We start from the raw sequence: 22,638 nt of genomic DNA, 5'->3' as shown, positions 1-22,638 counted from the left end.
TAGAATATGCTATCCCAAGGCTGAGCTGCTAAGGATACGTGCACATCTACAGTCAGACTTCAGGGTCTCAGAACCTGCTAGGGGACCCCAGGACTGGCAGTGGTGGTCCTGGAGCCACCCCAGCAAGACACGATGACCGCCTAATTTGAGGCTCTGCTACTGAGGGAACATGTTTAGTCTCACTGGGTAGAAATGGCCTTTCCTTGCTTTGTGAATGAGAAATACTTTGTACTTTCATAAATAAGTGCTTTTTTTCCCCTGTCTCATAGCAAACCTGGTTGTCCCATACTCATCAAGTACTGGGCTTCCCCAAGTCCTTTCTTGGAGCCATTCCTTGGAATGCCCTGGAATGACCTAGAATGCTATGAAATGAGGACTTGCTTGCAAAACAGGCTGAGTTTCTTAAAAATACACAGAGGAGGGATACCTGGTGGTTCAGTGACTAAGATCCCTCCCTCCCAGTGCAGGGGGCCTAGGTTCGATCCTTGCTGGGAGAACTAGATTCCACCTACTGCAACTAAGAGTTCACATGCCACAATTAAGACCTGGTGCAGCCAAACAAATAAATATTAAAAAGTTAAAATATGCAGAGGAGACCAACCCAGGCTTTACAAGCAACGTGGCAAACAGTCTCATACCACATCCAGAAGTTTGGGCCTGTAGGTAGGCCCCACCTATCTTACTAGTCAGTCATGCCAACCTGAGTTCTACTTGCTGGTACTTAGGTTTCTTTGCCCTAGAGGTTTCTATGAGTGCCAGAGTCCACTCTGTCTACACTAGAAGACCAGAGAACTAATGTCCTCCAGGAGATCCCCTCAACCAGTGACAGACGGGAGATGATGTACAGCATCCTGGCAGTCTTGGCCTTGGGTGGGTCCTCGGAGAGGGTCCAACACTGGCTCCCAGGGTCCCCTCAGTGGGATTAAGGTGGAAACTGGTTTGGTCATGAATCTTTTGAGCTTTAGAGTTTAAAGCTTGCCTTTCCTTCTCCACTCACTTCCTCTCCTCCACTGGTTACTTCCCGGGATCCTCTTCCCAATAAATTACTTGTCCCCACCTCCTTGTCTCAGAGTCTGCTTCCATGGAGCCCAGAGGAAGGCAGGTGATAAATGCATCAGCTGTTTACCAGGACTTGGTTACGCCTATTTTTCCCCCATCCCTGGAAGCTGGATGTGAACCCATTGCATCCCTAGTCACCATGCAAGGAGGGGTTCCCAGCAAATTTGACACATGAGGACTTTAGAGAGTCCTTGCCCTGGGGCCCAGAGCAAATGTGTTGGGATCAAGACTGACTCTTTCCACCATAAGGCAAAGTTCTGAAAAGCAGGCACTGGAGCTGGTCTGTGCTGCTTCTCCTTTCCCTGTGCTGATCAGCTCAGGGCCTACAAACAGGAGATGCTTAGTAAGGATGTCCAGGCGATAATCACTGAATCCCCAGTAGGGCTAAATAAATCCTTTTACATGGATCAACTAATATCCTCATTATAATAGTCCTGGGTCATGGATACTATTATTAACGTCCTTATTTTATAGCATAAAGTGGGGGAAAGGGGAAAAGGACCTGCCCAGGGCCACATGGCCAATGCTGGATGAAGTCAAGCCCTTCACAGTCCATCACTGGGGTGGATGATGGTGGTGAACAAGTGCACAAAAGGGATGAGGTGAAGCCGTGGCTTACCCCACCGCTAGCTGGGTGACAGTGCATCATCCCAACTTGGAATTCATCTCTGTCACACACAGGGTAAATGGGTCTATTCCCTGTGAATTATCTGCTAGCCGGCAGCTCCATCCATGTGCTCAATAACACAATTAAAAAAATATCCAACAAGCTTTCTGATTCCCAGTCCCTGGGGGCCCAAACACATAACTTGGAAATGACTCTTTGGTAAAGTCTGATCAAAGGTAGGTTGTTCAGTAATCAGAAATCACGGCTTATTCCTCCAGGCTTGAAGCTCATAAACATCAGTGGGATGAGCTTTATATTTGGGTTGGACTCAAAACCTAGACGGATCCATTTCCTCCTAATTTACACCAGTTTCAATGTGGGGAAAGCAGCAGGAAGCTGAGTTTTTGCTCTGGGAGATCCCCTGGTTCCTCTGTCTGTAGCAGGCAGAGAGGGAAGGAAGGGGGGGCATACTGAAGGAGCCCATGAACTGTCTATGAACTGAGACAGACAAGTGCCTGAGAGAGCCAGCATCAGCACCAGCTCCAGGGCTGAGCAGGGAGCAAAATCCCACGTTCCCTCATGGAGGTTTCCACAACAGCATTGCCGAGAAATGAGAATGCAGTCAGGGCTCATCCTTGGAGACCACAGAAGGAACTGACCATCCAAAGACCCCTTAGGTAGTGGAGGGTGGGTGGTATGGCAGTTCAGCTGAAGTATCAGGTGGTTCCTTCATTGAGCCATTCAATAAATATTTATTGAGGACCAACCAAGTGCCAGCACTCTGCTAGGCACAGATTCAGTGGTGAATAAAAAAGACAGTACCTGCCCTTAAAGATAGGACAGGTTAGTGGGTGAGGATGGTCTATTCTGGTGGGAAGGTAAAGTCTGGAGTCAGAGAGGGTGTGGGCGCACCTGCTGAAAGGGTGGGGGAAGAGGCCAAGTCCCTACAGCTGATAGCAGAGACGTCTTCTTCTTCCCAGAATCTCCAGGAAAGTGCTGCACATCTGGAAATGCAACTTGGCGATCCAGCTGTGGCCTCCAAGCCCTGTCTTTCACCTTGCCCTCAAACTCTCAGGTACCGAACGTTGGTCCCCAAAAACAGGAAGTCCTAGGAGAGACAAGACAGGATGGGATGGTGAAAGCATCCTCTACTCCAAAAAGACGCATCTCTGATTTAAAGGGAGGCCCACATCTGGGGAAGCACACGCTCTGTCAGAAACCAGGTCAGCACATAAATCGAGCCTGTGTCTCTGTCCCCAAGGTCTCCATAAAGCACAGCTTTTGCCGGCTACCTTCTCTAAGGTGGCAATTTATCTGTCATTTCCCAAGCTGCTGCTTTCTGGCAGACCTCATAAATGTCCTTCATGTCACCTAAATTCTCTCTCCTTGGCAAATAACACAAAACTGTGAGCTGCTGGGGTTTACTCTCCTACCCCCTCATAAGTTTCCATCACCTAAGGCATGGGAATTCTGAACACGCAGAGCAAAATCCAATTCTTTCCCTGGTTTTTGGGGCGAAAACACATTGGCAGAGTTGACCTCAAAATTCTAATGCATGTGATTATATATACAGTTGACCAGTTGTTAAATGAGGACTAGGGGCGTTGACGCTCCATGGGTGGAAAATCCATGTAGAGCTTATAGTCAGCTCTCTGTATCCATGATTCCTCGCATCTGTGGTTCAGCATGCCCAGATTCAACCAGCTGTGCAGATGGTGTAATAACTTAGTATTTACTATGGGAAAAAAGGGCTTCCCTGATAGCTCAGTTGGTAAAGAATCCACCTGCAACGCAGGAAACCCCAGTTCAATTCCTGGGTCAGGAAGATCCACTGGAGAAGGAATAGGCTACCCACTCCCGTTATTCTTGGGCTTCCCTTGTGGCTCAGCTGTGGCTCAGCTAAAGAATCCGCCAGCAATGAGGGAAACTTGGGTTTGATCCCTGGGTTGGGAAGATCCCCTGGAGAAGGGAAAGGCTACCCATTCCAATATTCTGGCCTAGAGAATTCCATGGACTGTATAGTCCATGGGGTTGCAAAGAGTTGGATACAACTGAATGACTTTCACTTTTCATTGAAAAAAAATCTGCATATAAGCGAATCTGGGGACTTTCAAACTCGTCGCTTAAGGGTCAATCTAACGAATCTTCTAATGACTTCCATTACGCCAAGTAGCTAAAAGCTCTAATCTTCACAAGAGCCCAGTAAGGTTTGGGCTACATCTCATTTGACAGAGGAGGAAACTGAGGCCAGCTGAGTGAGCTGTCACTCAGTCCTTGCTTTCAACAATGATCTGTCTCACTCCTTACAAACTCTCAATAAGAGTTGGATGTTGACTATCTCTGGGTCCAAAAGGGCTCCAGACATTTGCTTTTCAAATGTGACAGGTGATGTCTGTTTCAATGTTTCTGATCACTCTGCTGCCTGTCACTCTCTTCAGTAGCTGTTATTTGCTGGATGTTGACTATGTATCAGGCACAAAGCAGTATGCCCTTAAATGCTCACAAGGCTGCCAACCCAGTCATCCCACCTCACAGATGCTGTTCTAGAAAGATAACCTGAACCGTGGGGCACAGATGGCGCATAAAATGCCCGGCTAGAATAGTGGAGAGTCTAATGAAGAATAAGACATATTCCTTGACATTCAAATAGTTATAAACGATGGTTCATGGCATGGTTGGGACAGTATTCAACATAGGTGGAGAGGAGACTCAATTGCCAACAAAAAGAAAAAAAGAGAAGAAAGAAAAACAAGTCTGAGAGGTAGCAAGGCAACTATCCAAAACAATTTCAAAAAGTGCTTAGAGAAAACAACAGGCTGGAAGGAAGGACACGTAAGTCAGGCTGTGGGTGTGGTGGGGCGATGGGTTTATGAGGGGCAGCACACCAAACATGAATCCATGACAAACTTCTTCCACTTAAGTAATTAGAAGAAATTCTATTCTATTCCATTCCATTCTATTCCAATCTATGTTTTGGCCATGCAGTGAGGCTTGTGGAATCTTAGTACCCTAACCAGGGATTGAACGTGGGCCCTCGGCAGTGAAAGTGCTGAGTCCTAACCACTGGACCACTAGGGAAATCCCAAGAAATGAGAAATTTCAAAAACGTACAAATGCCTTTCAGAACCTGAACTGTTGGTGTATTTAGGACTTCCTCTTGGTCACCCATGGTGGGGCGTGGGTGTGGAAAAATTGTGACACAGATTGTGTCAAATCCTTCCTGCCCTAATAAAGGACACTTTATTAGGTGCCACTTATAAAGGACATGTGGATGTCTTCATGACATCCCAGCTGACCCCAAATTGTTCCACACACCGTCCAGGCTTTCCCAGCTGCAGGGTTGGGCTGGGTCCCACCCACTGAGTTATAGCCTGCCAACCAGGAAAGCTCACCAACCCCCTCCTCAAATCCTCAGAGACCCTCTGAACCCACTGACCTTGTGGATCTGGAGAATGGGGTCGTAGAGCTGAATTTTCCGTAGCAGAGGGAGGGGGAAGCCTTCTGCCAACTTATCTGGAGGGTAGAGGCAGAATGTTGAGAGACTGGTTAGTAAATAATTATGGAGAAAATTTTACCAAAAAAAAGTTCCTCTCTGGAAACTCCATACATAGTATATTCCTATTTAATTATAACTGAAGATTGGGATTACTATTCTCACGTTACAGAGAAGGAAACTGAAGCCCAGAATGGCCAAGTAGCTTGTGCTAGGTCACACAGCTAGAAAGGGGAAGAACTGAGGCTTGATGCCAGGCAGGCTGACACAGGAGCCTGAACTCTCAGCCATGGTGCTCTGTGGAGGTAGAGGCAAGGATGGGGCAGAGTCCACTCATGATAATGAGCTGGTGGGTACTTGCTCTTGGCTCCCGACCTGTATCCTGCTTTCTGCTGCAGCCAAATGAAGCACGGCCTCGTGGAAAGAGGGTTTAGGTCTTTATGCTTTAGTTTTTGACAACGGAATCGGCAACTAACTGGGAAATGTAAATTTAGAGGTGGACAGGTAGCTCAAGCGGTAAAGAATCCTGCCAATGCAGGAGCCACAGGAGACATGTGTTTGATCCTTCAGTTAGGAAGATCCCCTGGAGAAGAAAAGGGCAACCCACTCCAGAATTCTTGCCTGGGAATTCCCTTGGGCAGAGGAGCCTGGCGGGCTACAACCCATGGGGTCACCAAGAGTCGGACACGACTGAGCACGCACACACCTTGCCTTGTGCTCTGCGTGTTAACTTGGTTCTCAGTCTTTGATCTGTCACTTCAGGGTGTGTGTGGGCACTTCTGTGAGCCCTTCTTTCTCTCTTAGGAGGAGGTTTCCTATGCTCCCAAAACTGCCCGTGTCCCCAGCCCTCCTTAGACCCGTGGAAGAAGATGAGGCCGACTTCAACACTCCCGTCTCCCAGACAGGCCACTGAAACTGAGAGGATAAGTGACTCGCCCAGACCACGCAGCCTGCAGGAGAGCCCTGGTTCCAGCTTTCTTTCCCACGAAGAGCAGTGTCCACGCTTGACTTAGAAAAGTCCATAGTGATTCTTACCATTGACCTTGGGGTAAAAGTTGTTGAGAAGGTAATAATTGAGCAGTGCCTCCAACAGCTCCACCTAGTGGAGAATAGGAGAGGTACACCATAACCATGTGTACTATCTTGCCCACCAACAAACCTACAAAGAGCCACCCTTGGGGGTAGGGTGGTTCTGTAAATGCTGACATGGCAAAAGCCTTGAAAAAAAAAAAAAAAAAGCAAATTTCAGGTAGATACCAATATCATGCTATTGTTTTATAAAATAAAACTATTTTGAGATGCGCGTTCATATGTGTACAAAGCGATAGAAAATTTTGGAAGACTGTACAACCACCGCACCTACACAATCTTTCCTCTAGGAAGAACATCAAGGTTTGGCTTAGCCTTAAATTTAGTATTTAATTTTTCTTTTTGCAGTGAAAATGTTTTCTGAAATCACTTATATAACAAAAAATGATTTTAAAGTTGAAACAAAAATTATGAAACCCAACTTTTAACTCAGTGTGTGCCAGGTATAGGACTCAGAGCATGACATATATATATATATAAGATTCACTATAAGTCTTCAAAGTTAATATTAATGCCCCCATTTCACAGATAAGAAAACTAAGGCCCACAGAATGAAAGTGACTTTCTAGAAATGGAATCCAGATTTATATGAGTCTACAGGTCTTTTTTTTTACAGTCGATGTTGGGAAAATCTGATAGGATGACTTTAAACAAATATTTATTTAGTTTAAAATATCTTTTCTTGGTTGTGCTAGGTCTTCGTTGCTATGCGTGGGCTTTCTCTAGTTGTGGTGAGTGGGGGCTCCTCTCTAGTTGTGTTGCACGGGCTTCTCATTGTGGTGAGCATGGGCTCCAGGCACATGGGCTTCAGTACTTGCAGTGCTTGGGCTTGGTTGCTCCGTGGCATGTGGAATCTTCCAGGATCAGGGATCGAACCCATGTCCCCTGCATTGGCAGACAGATTCTTATGCACTGTTGCACCAGGGAAGTCCCAGGATGACTTTTTGTGACTCTTTACATACGAATAATTTACTTCACAGCACATTTTTACATGCCATGCACGGACACAGTATTAGTGTGCCATTATTCACTTCATCCTTCATTCTCTGAAAGGAGTCATCCTTCGGGGTCTCTGTGAGCAGTGTCTCTCCTCACACTTATGTGTTTATGTCCTCTTGTACCTGAGGGAAAGTCTGGTCAGTGGAGAGCAGGTAGCGAGGGGTCGGAGAGGACCAGTATCCATAGGATGGTAAAAAGGTAGCCAACTACTGTAGGTTAAAATCTTTCCATCTCCTCCTTGACCTGTGAGGAGGAACATCACCCCAATTTCCCTCTTCAGAAATCTCTCCTGAGTGTTTCAGCCCACGCAAATCTTCCCATTCTCTGTTCTCCTTTCATATGAGGCCGTTTCACCACGGCCACGTTTTCCTCTTTGTGGAAATCATCTCTTGGTTTTGCCTGCCCAGCCATCAGTTCCTTTTGTTTAAATAAGAGAATTCCTATTTTCTTCAGGGGAATGCTCCTTTCCTATCTCAGTCCACGTGGTTTGGGACTGCAAATCTCGGTTCTGGGGAGATGAAACCCATGCTGGTTGATTGGCTTTGTCCAGTTTCCAGCCAAGATGTTTGGCTAAAGACGGGCACTTGATTAAGAATAACCCAATGAGGACTAGCACACGATCTTTTTTTTTTGGTAGGTTTTTTTTTTTTTTTTAATAAAACTACAGGAAATTTGGGAATTTTCCACCAATGGGAAGAACCTGCCTGAGAATGAAGCAAACAGATGAAAGCAGAATGGAGAGACAGAGATTCTTCTCTTTATATATATATATATAATTTTTAAGAAGAAAAAGAATATATATTCTTTTTCTTCTTAAAAAATTCATGAAAGATTCTTTAAATTCTATAGTGCGCTACAGTTTTCAGAAGTTTTGCACACATGATTTCATACAGTCCTATAATAACTTTCCCTGCCTTTTCAAATTGATGCACTAATCTGAACACCTGGATCCAGCTGTGCCTGAAACCTCTATCCTTAGCTTTTTTATTTTTGTTTTTTAGTATATGATCCTATTCATTCCTCCTCTTTGCTTAAGACACTTTTAGTTAGCCTTTTTTCCCCTTGCAATTAAAAGAATTCTGTCCACCAAATGATTTAATTTAATCTAATATTGGGAGGTAACTGTTCTTCTGCCCTATGTTTCATGTCCTTAGGGACTTCTATGATTTCTAGGGCCGAGAGTAACTCTTCTCCTTCTCTATTACAGCTGCCAAAGCATTGCTAAGTAAATACTCTAAATTACTACCCTAATCATTTCTTAAATAAAAACAATAATAACTTACATTGAATCGTCCAACTTTAGATTCTTTCAGTTCCACTTGTATCCTATAACAAATCAGAGAAGATTCAGAGATGTGGGCATTATGTTCAAGGGAAACCTAATGTGGGGATCCCCCAGAAGAAGGAAACACCAACTGGAGAAGGCATAGGGCCAAGGGTGTGGTAGAGTGAAAGTGAAAAAGATTATTGAGGAACCAAAAACAAGGATATGACTTTACTGGGAAGGCTTGCAGAGGGGAAGTGTGTAGTGTAAAAGAACTCAATCTCTGTAATTTCAGGAAGTCAATATTGCTGATATCTAAAATTCATAGATAAAGAAAAAACAGTAAATTCTTTAGACGTTTGGAAGTAATGGTGGAAAGGAAGTTTTAGGAGACAGGACCAGTGGGCGGAAAGAATTGGTCCAGTTGGGCTAAAATTTAAGTTTGCTTCCCCACCCACTGGTGGGCCCTAACGTTGAAGGGGGATCCAGTTACATCCCACCTCCAGCTGCACTGAATCAGCTGCAGCGTCAGATGGAGTGAGCCCAGTTGAGCGCCCCCACGTGGGCAGCATGCTGACTTACTTTCCTGGCTCCAAGAATCCAGTGATCTTGCTGGTGTTGAAGGTCAACATGGCAGACACATTAGTGGCCTGGAAATTCCAGTAAAAAGAAACAGGTCTGAGTGAAGGAGGTTGTTGTGTACAGGATGCATAACTACGAGAACTGGCTGTCTCCTCTAAATGGTACCTCACTGAGTTAAAAAAGGAACTTGCCCACTGGACTGTAGGTTACCAGGAAGCTCATCGTAGGTGCTAATAAACGTTTGAACTTGGACTTGAACATTTTTACTTGAAATTGCTCACTATGATGGGCTTCCTAGGTGGCACTAGTGGTAAAGAATCCACCTGCAATGCAGGAAACCCAGGTTCGATCCCTGGGTTGGGAAGATCCCCGGGAGGAGCGCATGGCAACCCATTCCAGTATTCTTGACTGGAGAATCCCATGGACAGAGGCGCCTGGAGGGCTACAGTCCACAGGGTCACAGAGAGCTGGACATGACTGAAGTGACTTAAGCATGGCGTGGCTGACTACGACAGCAATTAAACTCTGAACAGACGACCAAGAGAAGATGTGCGGTGCTTTGTTGCTTCATCGTGTCTGACCCTTTGCGACCCCGTGGACTGCAGCCCACCAGGCTCCTCCATCTGTGGGGATTCTCCAGGCAAGAATACTGGAGTGGGTTGCCATGCCCTCCTCCAGGGGATCTTCCCCACCCAGGGATCGAACCCGAGTCTACTGCATTGCAGGCGGATTCTTTACTGTCTGAGCCACCAAGGTACAGAGGCTTATCTCTGGAGATCTCTAAAGGGATCCTTTCTAGCTATCTCAGGGCCAAGATTCAGCTCTAAGGAATAATAACAGTATTAATAATAAATTACGTTTTAATTTAAATATACTGATGACAATTTTGATAACAAGGACAACCATTAAATTGCACATACAACATCTGGGAGCAATTGTTACTGTTTAGCCGCTAAATCTGGACTTCTCCTTATGGACTCACTTAGTGGAACAAGTATACATTAAGTAAGTAAACCTGCAAAGAGCTACATAAGTATCTTTACATAAGTTCTATGAAGAAAAATAAAAGGATGCCGTTAGAAAAAAGTGACAAGGGTTGTAAGATAGATCAGGGATAAGGGCAATCAAGAAAGGCCAATCTTGGGACTTCCCTGGTGGTCCAGTGGTTAAGACTCTGCCTGCCAATACAGGAGACATGGGTTCGATCCCTGGTCTGGGAACTAAGACCCCACATGCTTTGGGCAACTAGGCCTGTGCATCACAACGACTGAAGACTGCATGCCCTGTAACCCGTGCTCTATGACAAGAAAAGCCAGCACAATGAGAAGCTTGTACAGCGCAACTAGAGAGTAGCCTCCAGCCGCTGCAGCAAGAGAAAGCCTGCGTGTAGCAATAAAGACCCATAGCAACCAAAAATAAATAAATAAATAAACTTAGGAAAAAAAGAAGAGAAAGGCCTATCTGAGGATCCTTAAGTTGAGATTGATCTTAAGGAAATAACCAGGTGGTCAGTGCGAGGAAGAACCAGCAGGAAAAGGCAACAACATTTGCAAAGGCTTTGAACCTTACCACACTGAGCCGGAAGACAGGCTCCTTGACAGAGTTGGGCAGGAGCACAAAGGCTTCGATCTCCATCTGGGCAGCTGTAGACAGATTTCCAGGGCTGAAGTTCAGGCACGGGGCAGAGATCACTGCTCCCTGGAGCTCCAAGTTCGTGTTGGGGTACAGTCTGGCTATCTGAGGGTGGAATGAAGAGATTTTGTCAAGAGAAGAAAATACACAGGTTTGCTGGGACAACCTGGAGGGAGCTAGAGCAGCTGAGACCACCTGTTGGTTTAATTTCCACAAACTGCTCTGTGCCTTGTTTTCTTAAAGGTATCACTGGACATCTTTCCATGTCAGACATATAGAGGCTGCATCGTTTATCTCCTGGCTGAACTGTGTTCTATTCCACTGAGTGTGGGTACTGCAATTGATCTAATCTTATTGGATATCAAGTTGTCTCCAAAGTGTTGCCTTTTAATGACCACTCCCCTGTGTGCCCTTGGCTATTATTTTGGGGGATACATTCCCTGGGGAGTCCAAAGGCAAGAATATTTTTAAAGCTTCTTCCAGGTATTGCCAAACTCCTCCAGAAAGGTTGGACTGAATTTTTTCACTCCTTTTCACACCCTTCCCTGGGCAATCGGTGAGAGCTATTGCTTCTCTAGAACCTGCGCACCCGGCTCCCCCCGCCCCCCACTCTGATAACTGCATACGCCAATGTTTTTGAGATATGACACACCTAGATTCTACCATTTAAAAAGTTCTGGCAATTTTCTGTTTAATTAAAATTTAATTTGGGGTCAAGACTGTTCCATGTAGGGGGGAAGTTGGTGGAGGAACAGTCCCATGAGCCTTTTAGCTATGCAAATATAAAATCTACATTCTATTGTAAAAGGGAAATGTTTAGAAGGTTGAGGAGGTAAATCACTTTACCTCAGAAGGATAGCAGAGCTGCTTCTGTGTCAGGTTGATTATGATGGGAGCAGGAAGGGGGAGGGGGAGTTTCCTCCTCTTTCTGGGGAAAAAGGGCCGTTGGAGCCAGGATGCGGCCAAGGTCCCTCCAAAGCTAATGCCAACAGTAGGAGGCAAGCTGGGCTGCTGCGGGGTTCTGGGGAGAGAACGGGCCTGCTGTGGGGGTGCCTTACGGAAGGAGGTGAGCCAGGTACTGCAGTATTTGAAGTTTAACAATTTTCCCACCATTATAATTCCTCTCAGCCATCATCAAGCCTTGTGAAAGGAACTTTAAACACTACTGCCTATCTGAGCTGCGTCTTGAGGGGACTCGGAAGGTGGAGGAGAAGACAGGTAGATTTCTATGGGATTAAATGAGACGTTGCACGTAAAGAGCTTAGTCCGGCAATGACAGAGCTACAGGGTTATTCACTGTGTCACTCATGTAGCAAAGCAAAGAAACATACATGTCCTTCCATGTACGAGATGTCCCATGGGAGACGGGATACTCAAACTATGGTCAATCCATAATACAATGGCAAACTGGATTCCCTACCTATACAGAATCATCTTCTGGTACAGTAGGGGAAAAAGTAAGGTGAAAACTGGTGTGTAAAATATACCTCCATTTGTGTAAAAAAACAGAGGAAAGACAAATAACATTTATTCGTATATACACAGAATCTCCCCAGAAGGGTGTGTGCAATCTAATAATATTGACAGACCTGGGGTGTGAACTGGGTGTTTAGGGGATAGGAGTGGATGGGAATTTTCACTCTATAATCTTTTAGGTCTTTTGAATCTTGAACCATTAGAATTTATTAGCCATTCAAAAGACAATTTTTGTAATCCACCAAGAACAGGGCCTGACCCCTACTACACCCTCTGTAATTGCTTGGTGTCCTTAATTGGGACATTTTGTGGTGCTTGTCAGTATTCCTTGGGATTGTCAGAGATCATCAGTAAGAGACTGGGTGGCCTGTGGTCCCAGGAGACACAGGGTTTGGGCCTCTGTCATTTTGACTTTGAAGGGAAACCTGTAGCACCCCAGCCTTCACTGGGGACCCCACTGTGGGCCTTCTGGTTCTTGATCAAGCTGAGAGGAGGGTGGAGGTTTTAAAGAATACCCCTGAAGGCTTTGGGGGCTCAACCTGCACCCTGAGGGCTAACGGAAGCCTTACCCTGGGAACGAAGGCGCGGAAGGACTTGGTGTTCAGTCGAATGCTAGAATCAGGCGGAATCTGCAATGAAGGGACACAAAGAGGTTTTAGGTGCTCTGGCCAGAGCTGAAGGTCTGAAGAGAGATTGGGAAGTGGGAGGGTATTTAATAATGTAGCTTCTTGACTGCTTGTGGTTACCATGGCAACAACGAGATGCTTGTTCTGCATTCACTGTGAGCACATGAATCCCTGGGGTCCTGGCTGCTCTCCTTGGGGTGTAGGTGACATGCAGGACTCAATCAGAGGATCCACAAGAGTGAGATTTGCAGTCTCACAGAACTAGGTTTGACTCTAGGCTTTGTTACTATGTAATCCCAGCTGAGTCCCTTTCCCTCTCTGAGCCTCAACTTCCTCACCTATAAAATGGAGATAATTATATGTGTGTGTGTATATGTATGTGTGTGTGTTAAGTTGCTTCATTTGTGTCCAACTTTTTGTGACCCCATGGACTGTAGCCCACCAGGCTCCTCTGTCCATGGGATTTTCCAGGCAAGAATACTGGAGTGGGTTGCTGGGCCCTCCTCGAAGGGATCTTCCTGACCCAGGGATTGAACCTGGTCTCTTATGTCTCCTGCATTGGCAAGTGGGTTCTTTACCACTAGTGCCACCTGGAGGTCCCAGAGATAATTATAGTTCCCACTTACCGGGTTATTGTGAGGGCTAAATGAATGGTGAGTATAAAGCATCTAGTCCAAGGCCTAGCACATATTGGCGTTCAGTAAGACACAGCTACTATGATCCCTTCCACTAAAGGAAACATCTGTACCACAGGTGGGAAGGGTGACTCAAATATGACAATAGAAGTAAATGACCCTGGCTTGGATGAGAAATCATTCAAAGGACAAATATCACTCCATCCATCACTCTGGTCTCCAATTTATTACCAGGATTGGCTGGACCATCCAGTTTGGATTGCATTGTGTTTCCTCCACCACCCTGACATGGTACACGAGGCTTCAGCTTTTACAAAGAGCTACAAGAAACAGCTGCCTAAAACCCAGAAATATGAAAGAAACTGAAAGAAATTTTCATGATGTGATCCATTATAAAATGTAGTAGCCTTTATACAAAGCCGCACTGGAGACAGTTGTTTTAGAGGTAAATGCTAGGGCGACGCTTTCTCTCCTTTTCACTGTGAATCCCTAAATACTGCACTCTTTCCATTTTGACTATGGGAAGCACCCACACAGATCTGTGATTAAAAAAAAATCAATTTATGGGTCCTGTGTCTTCATAATTGTGCCTTACTTTTAACGTGGTCTTTATTTTCTATTCTATGAAACCTTATGAGTTTATCAGTTCATGAATTTATCTATTATCCTGTCTCATTCACTAAAATCTTTAAACCTTAAAAATCTCCACAAACCATCAGGATGAAAGAAAATATGCATGAGGACAACAGATCTAGGGACTTCCCTGGTGGTCCAGTGGTTAAAAACCTGCTTTCCAATGCAGGGGACACAGGTTCAATTCCTGGTCAGGGAACTAAGATCCCACATGCCATGGGAAAACTAAGCCTGAGTGCTGCAAATACTGAGCCCATGTGATCTAGAGCCTATGCTCCACAACTAGAGAAGCTCCTGTGCGCCACAAGGAAGACACAGCACACACACACACACACACACACACACACAGACAAAGATAATGGATCTAGACAGGAGGGAAAAGTAAAACACGGATAAGCAAGCCAGAAGATCTTCCACAATTGTTATAATGGAGAAAGAACTTTGAGCTTCCTGGCCGCCAAAGTGAGAAGTGAAATTGTGCTAACATATTTTTCCTGCTCTTGATCTTTTTTCTTAGTTATAGTTTACTATTTCACTGATGTAAATGGGTGGAAAGGGAAGAGGAAGGAAGACCAAGTGACGAAGTCATTTGTGAGAGCTATTCTGCTATGATTCTCACCACGTCATCCGTGATAGTAAAGTTCAGGAATCCCGCTTTATGATAAACTAGGCTGGCGGTGTTGAAGGCATAATCAGAGATGGCAAAGTAGACCATTCGGCTGTGTTCCTCAGGAAGGTTCATGACAGGAGCAAGGAAAGCAACTGGGAAGCGGTCATCTCGGCTAAAAATTTCACCCTAGAGAGAGAGATAGAATCCATTTGAACTTTTCTAAGTCTATCCCAGGGCTAGACACCTGAGCTAGGAGCCTATAGAGTCTGCTGAGGGAACACGGGCTAGAGATGCTGCCTGAAATTCCACCATTAAAGATGTTTTCCTTGGAATCTAAAAAAAAAGATGCAAATGAACTGGTTTACAAAATGGAAGTAGAATCACAGATGTAGGAAACAAACTTATGGTAACTTATGGTTACCAGGGGATAAGGTAGGGGAAGGGATAAGTTGGGAAACTGGGACTGACACATATGCACTATATGTATATATATATATAAAATAGATAACTAATGGGAACCTGCCATATAGCACAGGGAACGCTACTCTGTACTCTGTAATGATCTATATGGGAACAGAATCTTTAAAAAAGCAGTGGATATATGTATATCTATAACTGATTCACTTTGCTGTACACCCGAAACTAGCACAGCATTGTAAATCATCTATGTGTGTGTGCTGTCACTCAGTCGTGTCTGACTCTCTGTGATCCCATGGACTGGGGCCTGTCAGGATCCTCTTGTCCATGCAATTTTTCAGGCAGGAATACTGGAGTGCGTTGCCATATTCCTCCTCCAGGGGCTCTTCCCGACTCAGGGATTGAACCCATGTCTCCTGCACTGACAGGTGGATTCTTTATCACTAGAGTTACCTGGGACGCTCAAATCAACTATACTCCAATAAAAATTTTTTTTAAAAAAAGATGCTTTCCTTCGGGTCAAAGTGTATGTCCAAAATCCCATAATGAAACGCTCACCAGAAGCTTTGATGTTTTAACCTATAGGACCTCTTGGCCAGCTCTTCAATGCCATTGAGGGCCTGCTCTGGTTAACGTCACCTGCATGGTGGGATAGGTGAAGGAGTGGAGCGCGGGGCTGGGGAGGAAGGAAGTTTCAAGGCCTAAGTGATGTAAGACACCATGGGCGGATCCTGGCTCTGGGAATACTCCCCACAACTCCATATTGTCCTGCCCTTGACACAGTGGGAACCATGGGGACACAGGGACAGATCTGAAACTGGGGAACAGGAGGCCCCAAGAAAGGGCTGAGCTGAGGGAATGCCACACCGGGGCTGGACCCACTCAAGCCCCTGACCCAGGACGCTTACCTTGAACATCACATCCAGCATTTGGGCTGTTGCTTGAGGGGCCCCCATTAAGCTGTAATCAAGGCCAGCGAGATGATCAATCTCTGTTGTGACTGTGAACCGGGGGAGGGACAGAATTAGGAGGTGGGCAATGCAGAAGCGATGAGGACTCTGGCTGACCCACATTCCCTCTGGAGAGGTCTCCAGAGCCCCCTGCCCCTCCACCTTAAGACCCTCCACCCAGCCCAGTGCTGGGGCAAAGAGCTCCTTCACCAAGAAAGAGACGACGTGGTTTCTTCTGTTCCACTGATGATTTAGCCACAAGGGGACTGGTGTGCTTATCCCAGAGCCTGAGCAGTTTCCAGAGTCTTACACACACATACACACATACATACACACACACACACATGCACACACACAGCCTGAGCACAGGAGGAGCTCAGGTCTGGCAGCCCCTCCATACCCAGAACTTCACACCGAGGAAGACATACGATAGGGAAAATTCTCCAACCGAAGATATTGCTCTTCAACTTTATAACCAAGACCTTGATCTTCAAGGAAACCATCCTCCTACCAATATCAATCAAATAACCAGGAAGGCGGGGCCATGTTCAGATGACCCAGAGACTCCCCTCCAAGGCCTTGAGGGAGCAGGAGCTCTCTGTCCCACGCACTGGGGCTCTGTGCCCATGTGGGTCTCTGCTGAAGGGAAGGTTAGCAGTGAGTGTGGAGGCCTGGGGGCCACGGCATCAGGGAACACCTCCAATTGTCCAGGGCCTGTCCCTGCCAACTTTACCTGTGTAGCCTAGCTCTGGGGCCTCTGCTTGTAGAAAACTGTTCTACGGGTACACTTACGTGCAGGCAAAGAGGTAGTATGAGATGCTCTCTGCCCCGTTGTTGGCAATAGGAAAGAATGACAACAAACCTACCTGTCCAGCAGCTGGGGGCTCATTAAATAAATGGAGACACATCCGTAAGGTAGAATACTGTGCAGTTATTCAAATGAAGTCTAGGGACTTCCTTGGAAGTCCAGTGGTTAGTGGTTACTCCACGCTTCCACTGCAGGGGGCACAAGTTCGGTCACTGATTGGGAACTAAGATCCTGCAAGCTGAGTGGCATCCCGCCCCCCAAAAAAATGAGATCTATATAACCATTTTGGAAAACTGTTTGGCAGGATCTGGTAAGGCTGAACCTAGGCACATCACCGGAACCTGTAATTTCTCTCCTGCGTATATACCCCAAGATGCATGTCCATATGAGTTAGAATATTCACAGCAGCACTACCCACAATGGTTTAGAACTGAAACTAGTCAAATGGCCTTCAACAGGTCTATAGATAAATAAATGGAGAGACGTTATTGCTGATTCATGTTGTTGTACAGCAGAAACCAACACAATATTGTAAAACAATTATCCTCCAAATTAAAAAAAAATGGAAAGACATGGACACAGTGGATGACATAGCAGGAGAGTGAATGAACTCACAATATGGAACAATAAGGATTGACCTCATATTTTATTATTTTTTTTAAATTTTCTTTATGTGAACCATTTTTAAAGTCTTTATTGAATTTGTTACAATACTACTTTGGTTTTATGTTTTGGTTTTTTGGCTGCAAGTCATGTGGGATCTTAGCTCCCCAGGGATTGAACCCACACCCCCGGCACTGGAAGGTGAAGTCGTAATCACTGGACCACCAGGGAGGTGCAAGGAGTGACCTCATATTTTAAAGTTGAACAGAGAAAGCCTTCTGCTTTTGATAAAAGACTGTGATTACTGTATAGGTCCATTCATGTACAAAGTGCAGAGCTGATCTTTGCTGGAAGAAGTAGGGAGGATGGTCACCCTTGAGGGACGGGTAGTGCCCGAAGGAGATGTGAGTGGACTCTGAAAGGCCAGTCATGTTCTGTGTATTGATCTGGAAGCTGGTAAGTGTGTGTGCTCAGTTTATGAAAAAATTGTAAAAACTCCACTTACAGTTTGAGCACTTTTCTCCCTGTATTGACTTCCACAAAAACGTTTTTAAAAATGAGATCAGTTTATATGTGATGATAGAAGAAAGATCTCCAAGGTATACAGGTTACAAAAGAATAATGTCTCTACTATTACAGACTAATGTATATATTCATAATTATGCATATTCACATATAATCACGAACAAAAGTAATTACATATGTGAATGTATGGTAGTGGTGGTGGTTTAGCTGCTAAGTTGTGTCTGACTCTTTGTGACCCCATGGACTGTAGCCCACCAGGCTCCTCTATCCAGGAGATTTCCCAGGCAAGAATACTGGAGTTGCCATTTATTTCTCCAGGGGATCCTCCCAGACCAGGGATTGAACTCCTGCATTGCAGGTGGATTCTTTTACTGATGAGCCACCAGGGAAGCCCATGTGAATGTATATTCATATGCTTATGTATGTATTTATTTATATTTGTACATGCAAAGGAAGTATCTTAGAGTACACACTCAAAACAGAGTTTACTTCTTGGAAGAAAATTTGGGGAGGAAAGGGGACTTTTAATTTTTACTTTTAACACTGCTGCTCCATGTAAGGTTTCATAAGATACATATTAATGTATGCACTTATAAAAATTAATGAGAATCAAGGATGGGTGGAGTGCCTTACCTGGCAGAGTTTGAAGATAAGGCTGTAGCTCAGAGGTCACCGAGTCCTCAATAATTTCGCAAATCTAAAAAATATGGGAAAAGAAAGCCCGAGTGAGTTTGCTGGCTTTTGTCTCGCCCTGTGCTAACTGCTTCGGTCCCATTTCACATCTTTGCTAGTTGGTCATTGATTCTACAAAAATTTATAAGTGCTTATGATATGGCAGGTACCGAGAAAATAGAAATGATCAAAAACATGTCTGCCCCCATGTGGACCCCAGTAGGGTCCAGTTGGGCCTGTTAAAGTCCATCACAGGACTGGAGATCGGAGCTAGGTAATTTGGCTGGAGGTACCGCCTGAAACTCTGTCATGAAAGACCTATTCCTTTGGGAAGCCCTAGTCTCTCAGGGTCTAGAATTGGACAGCAGAATTAGATAGTAAGTAGCAATAGCCACACAAATAAGTGTACACTTAATGCAGATACTTCTTAACAGATTAGCTGGATGGATCAATAGTCCTTGTGTTACCGAGTCCAAACTCGCTCTGCTTGCTGAACGCTGAACGTCAGGCCAGTGGATTGGAGACAGGTAGTAAGACAAGGAAATGTTATTCGGAGAGCCAGCTGAATGGCTGGCTAGAAGATGGCAGACTAATGCTTCAAAATAACTGTCTTCTCAGGGTCTGGATGTGGGGTTCTTTTATAGATCAGAGATGGGGGAGATGAGGAAACAAAGTAAAAAGGCCATCGATCTTGCAAATATCTCCTAGAATGGCAAGTCTTGGAAAGGGGATATGTTAATTTCTTCCTTCATGCCATCTACTAGTGGACTAGGGTTCTGAACAAAAGCACTTTAATTTAACAGTCGGGCAGAGGGGCAGGATTCTCTGAGGCAGGCCATTATGTACAATAACAAAAGCAAGGAAAAGCAAGTCAAAGAAACAGTTCCAACACAGAGTCAGAATTGGCTTTTCCCTGCAACACTTATTTCCCCAGCTGCTTGTGGAAGACTGAATCCTCCCATCCAACAGGCTACCACTCATAGTAAACACTCAGAATTTGTTGCCCCAGTTAAACTGTGTGCTTCTCAAGAAACGGAAATGCTCAAGAAATGTTCTCAAACCTGTTTGCTTTCCTTGCTATTGCAATCACTCAAATTATTTCTTATGTAGGGACTTCCCTGGTAATCCAGTGATTAAGAGTCCATCTTGCAATGCAGGGGATGTGGGTTCGATCCCTGGTTGGGGAACTGAGATGCTGTGGGGCAACTAAGCCTGCCTACCACAACTACTGAGCCCGTGTGCCACAACCAGAGAATCTGTGCACCACTACGAAAGATCCCACCTGCTGAAACCAAGACCCGATGTAGCCAAATAAATAAATAAATATTAAAAGTTATTTTTTATGTAAACCCATGAAATAATGACTGAGAAAAGAATTGTTTGTCAGAAAAACCTAAGGTAAGTGCTTTGGAAAGATGAGTTGCTTAAAAAAAAAATGTCAGTAAACTGCTGTGGACCAGAAAAGCTTCCCAGGAAAACAATTATAAAAATAAGGAAGGATTCTGCATGGAGGACGCTTTGCAAACATCTCTAGATTCTCACTGTGGTTAAAGAAATCTGAGCCGGAACCTGTAGCCGATGCATGTTAAATGTTGGAAGGACAGTGCTAGGCCAGTCAAGAGACTGTTTACAAAGAATGGTCCTGCGTCTTAGGTCAAAGGAATGTACGTTTACTGTATCTTAAAATATTTGGATCCGTATGTAAATATTTTCTTTGTTCAAGGCTGTGTGAGTCCTCTCCTCATTTGTTCCCCCATTTATTTATTTATTTTTATTTTTGGCTGTGCTGGGTCTCCATGCTGCACACGGGCTTTCTCTAGTCACAGAGAGCCGGGCTTACTCTTTGCTGCAGTGCACAGGCTTCTCATTGTGTTGGCTTCTCCTGTCGTGGAGCACAGGCTCTAGGGCATTGTGCTCAGTAGTCGCGGCTCCCAGGCTCTAGAGCACAGGCTCAACAGTAGTGGCCCACGGGCTTAGCTGCTCTGCAGCACGTGGTATCGTCCCAGACCAGGGATTGAAGCCTTGTCCCCTGCACTGGCAGGCCAACTCTTAACCACTGGACTACCAGGGAAGTCCGAGTCCTCATTTTAAACAACTTTTTTTTTTATTAACTAGCTATCACCTATCCTCCACAGATATAGTGGAGGAGAGGGACTTATGGCGGGGGGAGGTGTCCTAGAGCATGCATGTGGTCCTGGCCTAGTAAGAGGGTCACTGATGGCTCCTATGAGGAGGTGACATCTTCAGGGCAAGCTGTAGCTCAGATGGTAAAGAATCTGCCAGCCATGCAGGAGACCTTGGTTCACAGAACTTTTATTGTATAATATTGTTATTAATCATTATTGTCTCCATCATCAACAGGGCGGCATAAATCCACACCACTGAAGAATACTAGGTCCTACTAGAAACGCATGGAAACATGGCAACGGGGCGCATGAGGAGAGGACTGGCGTGTTTTCCAAGCTCACTTAGACCCTGGGACCTCAGAACAAGAAAAGGAAAGAACGGCTTGCCACGTCCAATCCTTGGGGTCTGCATGCTATTTTCACTTTAACCACCAGGAGGCACTCAAAGCCAAACCAGACTTGGATCAGGAGCGGTGTGTGTACCTGTGTTTCCCCTTTCCTCTTCTTTACTTTTTCTCTTCCCAAGCGGTCATCACTACAAATGCAGCTCCAGGTAGATGATACACCAGAGACAGGATTTTAGGGTGAAGTAGGTGAATGAGCAATGGCACCCCACTCCAATACTCTTGCCTGGAAAATCCCATGGATGGAGGAGCCTGGTAGGCTGCAGTCCATGAGGTCGCTAAGAGTCGGACACGACTGAGCTACTTCACTTTCACTTTTCACTTTCATGCCTTGGAGAAGGAAATGGCAACCCACTCCAGTGTTCTTGCCTGGAGAATCCCAGGGACAGAGGAGCCTGGTAGGAAGCCTTCTATGGGGTCGCACAGAGTCGGACACAACTGAAGCGACTTAGCAGCAGCAGCAGCAGCAGGTGAATAAGAGAACTGAAAGTTAACATAAACCTCTTTATTTTAGCTAGAGATTCCAAAATTTGGAGATTTCACAGGATTTTTTAAATGGGGAAAACTGACACTGTTGCTGTTTATACAAAGCAATACAAAGCAGGTGTTCATGAGTTCACCCAGGTAGGAACCAAGGGATCCTACATGGTCCACACACTCCCAAAGCTTCCTGCTTGGTCTCCACAGGCACCTAAGTGTTGATTTCCTTTTCGGCTTTTGTGGACTGCAGACCTGGGGCGGGCAGTGAGCAAGGCCAAGCCGACTTTTTCCCTGTTTTTTGACCCTTGGCCAAGCATCTGACCATTTGCTGTCTAACTGAACAGACTCGGCATCCAGACACCTACATCTTGCCCTCAGCTTTGCTGCACACCAGTTCCATGACCTTGATTTGTCCTCTCTGGGCCTTGAGCCCAAATATGCCTGGGCCAGCCCCTAGGGCTGTTCAAGTCCAGAGGTCACTGAGGACTTGCACCCAACACTTGAGAGGCTCAGCAATGCCAGCTGCTTGGACAAGCTTACCTTGCTCTCCAAGACCCTTCGGAACCTGGACTCGATCTGGTTATGGAAGAGATTCAGCAGCCACCTGGGGAGGGAAGCAACGGTGGATGGTCAGCTTGGTGGCACTGAATGCAGAGAAAGCGGGGCAGCAGGGAGAGTCAGGCCAGTTTCCAAGAGAGGGCTCCCCACCCCATCCTGGCCCCTGCTGTGTTCCAGAATCCTGAATGGAATGAGCATGCAGACTCCCATTTCCCAGCATACCCCATGATTCAGTGCATCTGACAGCCCAGCCCCAAATTCAATAGATTTAGAGGAGGGATTGGAGACCCCATGCGACTTTCCAGGTGGCTCAGTGGTAAAGAATCTACCTGCTAATGTGAGAGACAGGGAGACACAGTTTTGATCCCTGAATGAGTAAGATCCCCTGGA

At 45.5% G+C, this 22,638-nt stretch overlaps 1 protein-coding gene across 2 annotated transcripts in view; it reads right to left on the bottom strand.

Moving 5' to 3' along the window:
• Positions 1 to 1,974: 1,974 nt before the first annotated feature.
• The window catches only part of LBP (lipopolysaccharide binding protein), a 32,733-nt gene continuing 12,069 nt past the window's right edge, over positions 1,975 to 22,638 (bottom strand). The window contains exons 5-15 of one of the 2 annotated variants that reach the window (XM_005895990.3): positions 22,231 to 22,294; positions 18,642 to 18,705; positions 16,031 to 16,122; positions 14,715 to 14,891; positions 12,771 to 12,830; positions 10,663 to 10,830; positions 9,094 to 9,161; positions 8,531 to 8,573; positions 6,195 to 6,258; positions 5,103 to 5,179; positions 1,975 to 2,774 (exon numbers count right to left, since the gene is read on the bottom strand). In XM_005895990.3, the coding sequence (XP_005896052.2) occupies positions 2,730 to 2,774; positions 5,103 to 5,179; positions 6,195 to 6,258; positions 8,531 to 8,573; positions 9,094 to 9,161; positions 10,663 to 10,830; positions 12,771 to 12,830; positions 14,715 to 14,891; positions 16,031 to 16,122; positions 18,642 to 18,705; positions 22,231 to 22,294 (922 nt within the window). In that variant the 3' untranslated portion in view covers positions 1,975 to 2,729. The remainder of the gene's footprint in view (positions 2,775 to 5,102; positions 5,180 to 6,194; positions 6,259 to 8,530; positions 8,574 to 9,093; positions 9,162 to 10,662; positions 10,831 to 12,770; positions 12,831 to 14,714; positions 14,892 to 16,030; positions 16,123 to 18,641; positions 18,706 to 22,230; positions 22,295 to 22,638) is intronic. The other variant, XM_070382124.1, reaches the window with a different exon arrangement.

The sequence above is a fragment of the Bos mutus genome, chromosome 13, assembly GCF_027580195.1.
Source record: "Bos mutus isolate GX-2022 chromosome 13, NWIPB_WYAK_1.1, whole genome shotgun sequence".
NCBI classification, from domain to species: domain Eukaryota; kingdom Metazoa; phylum Chordata; class Mammalia; order Artiodactyla; family Bovidae; genus Bos; species Bos mutus.
This window is presented reverse-complemented; position numbering and strand designations above follow the sequence as displayed.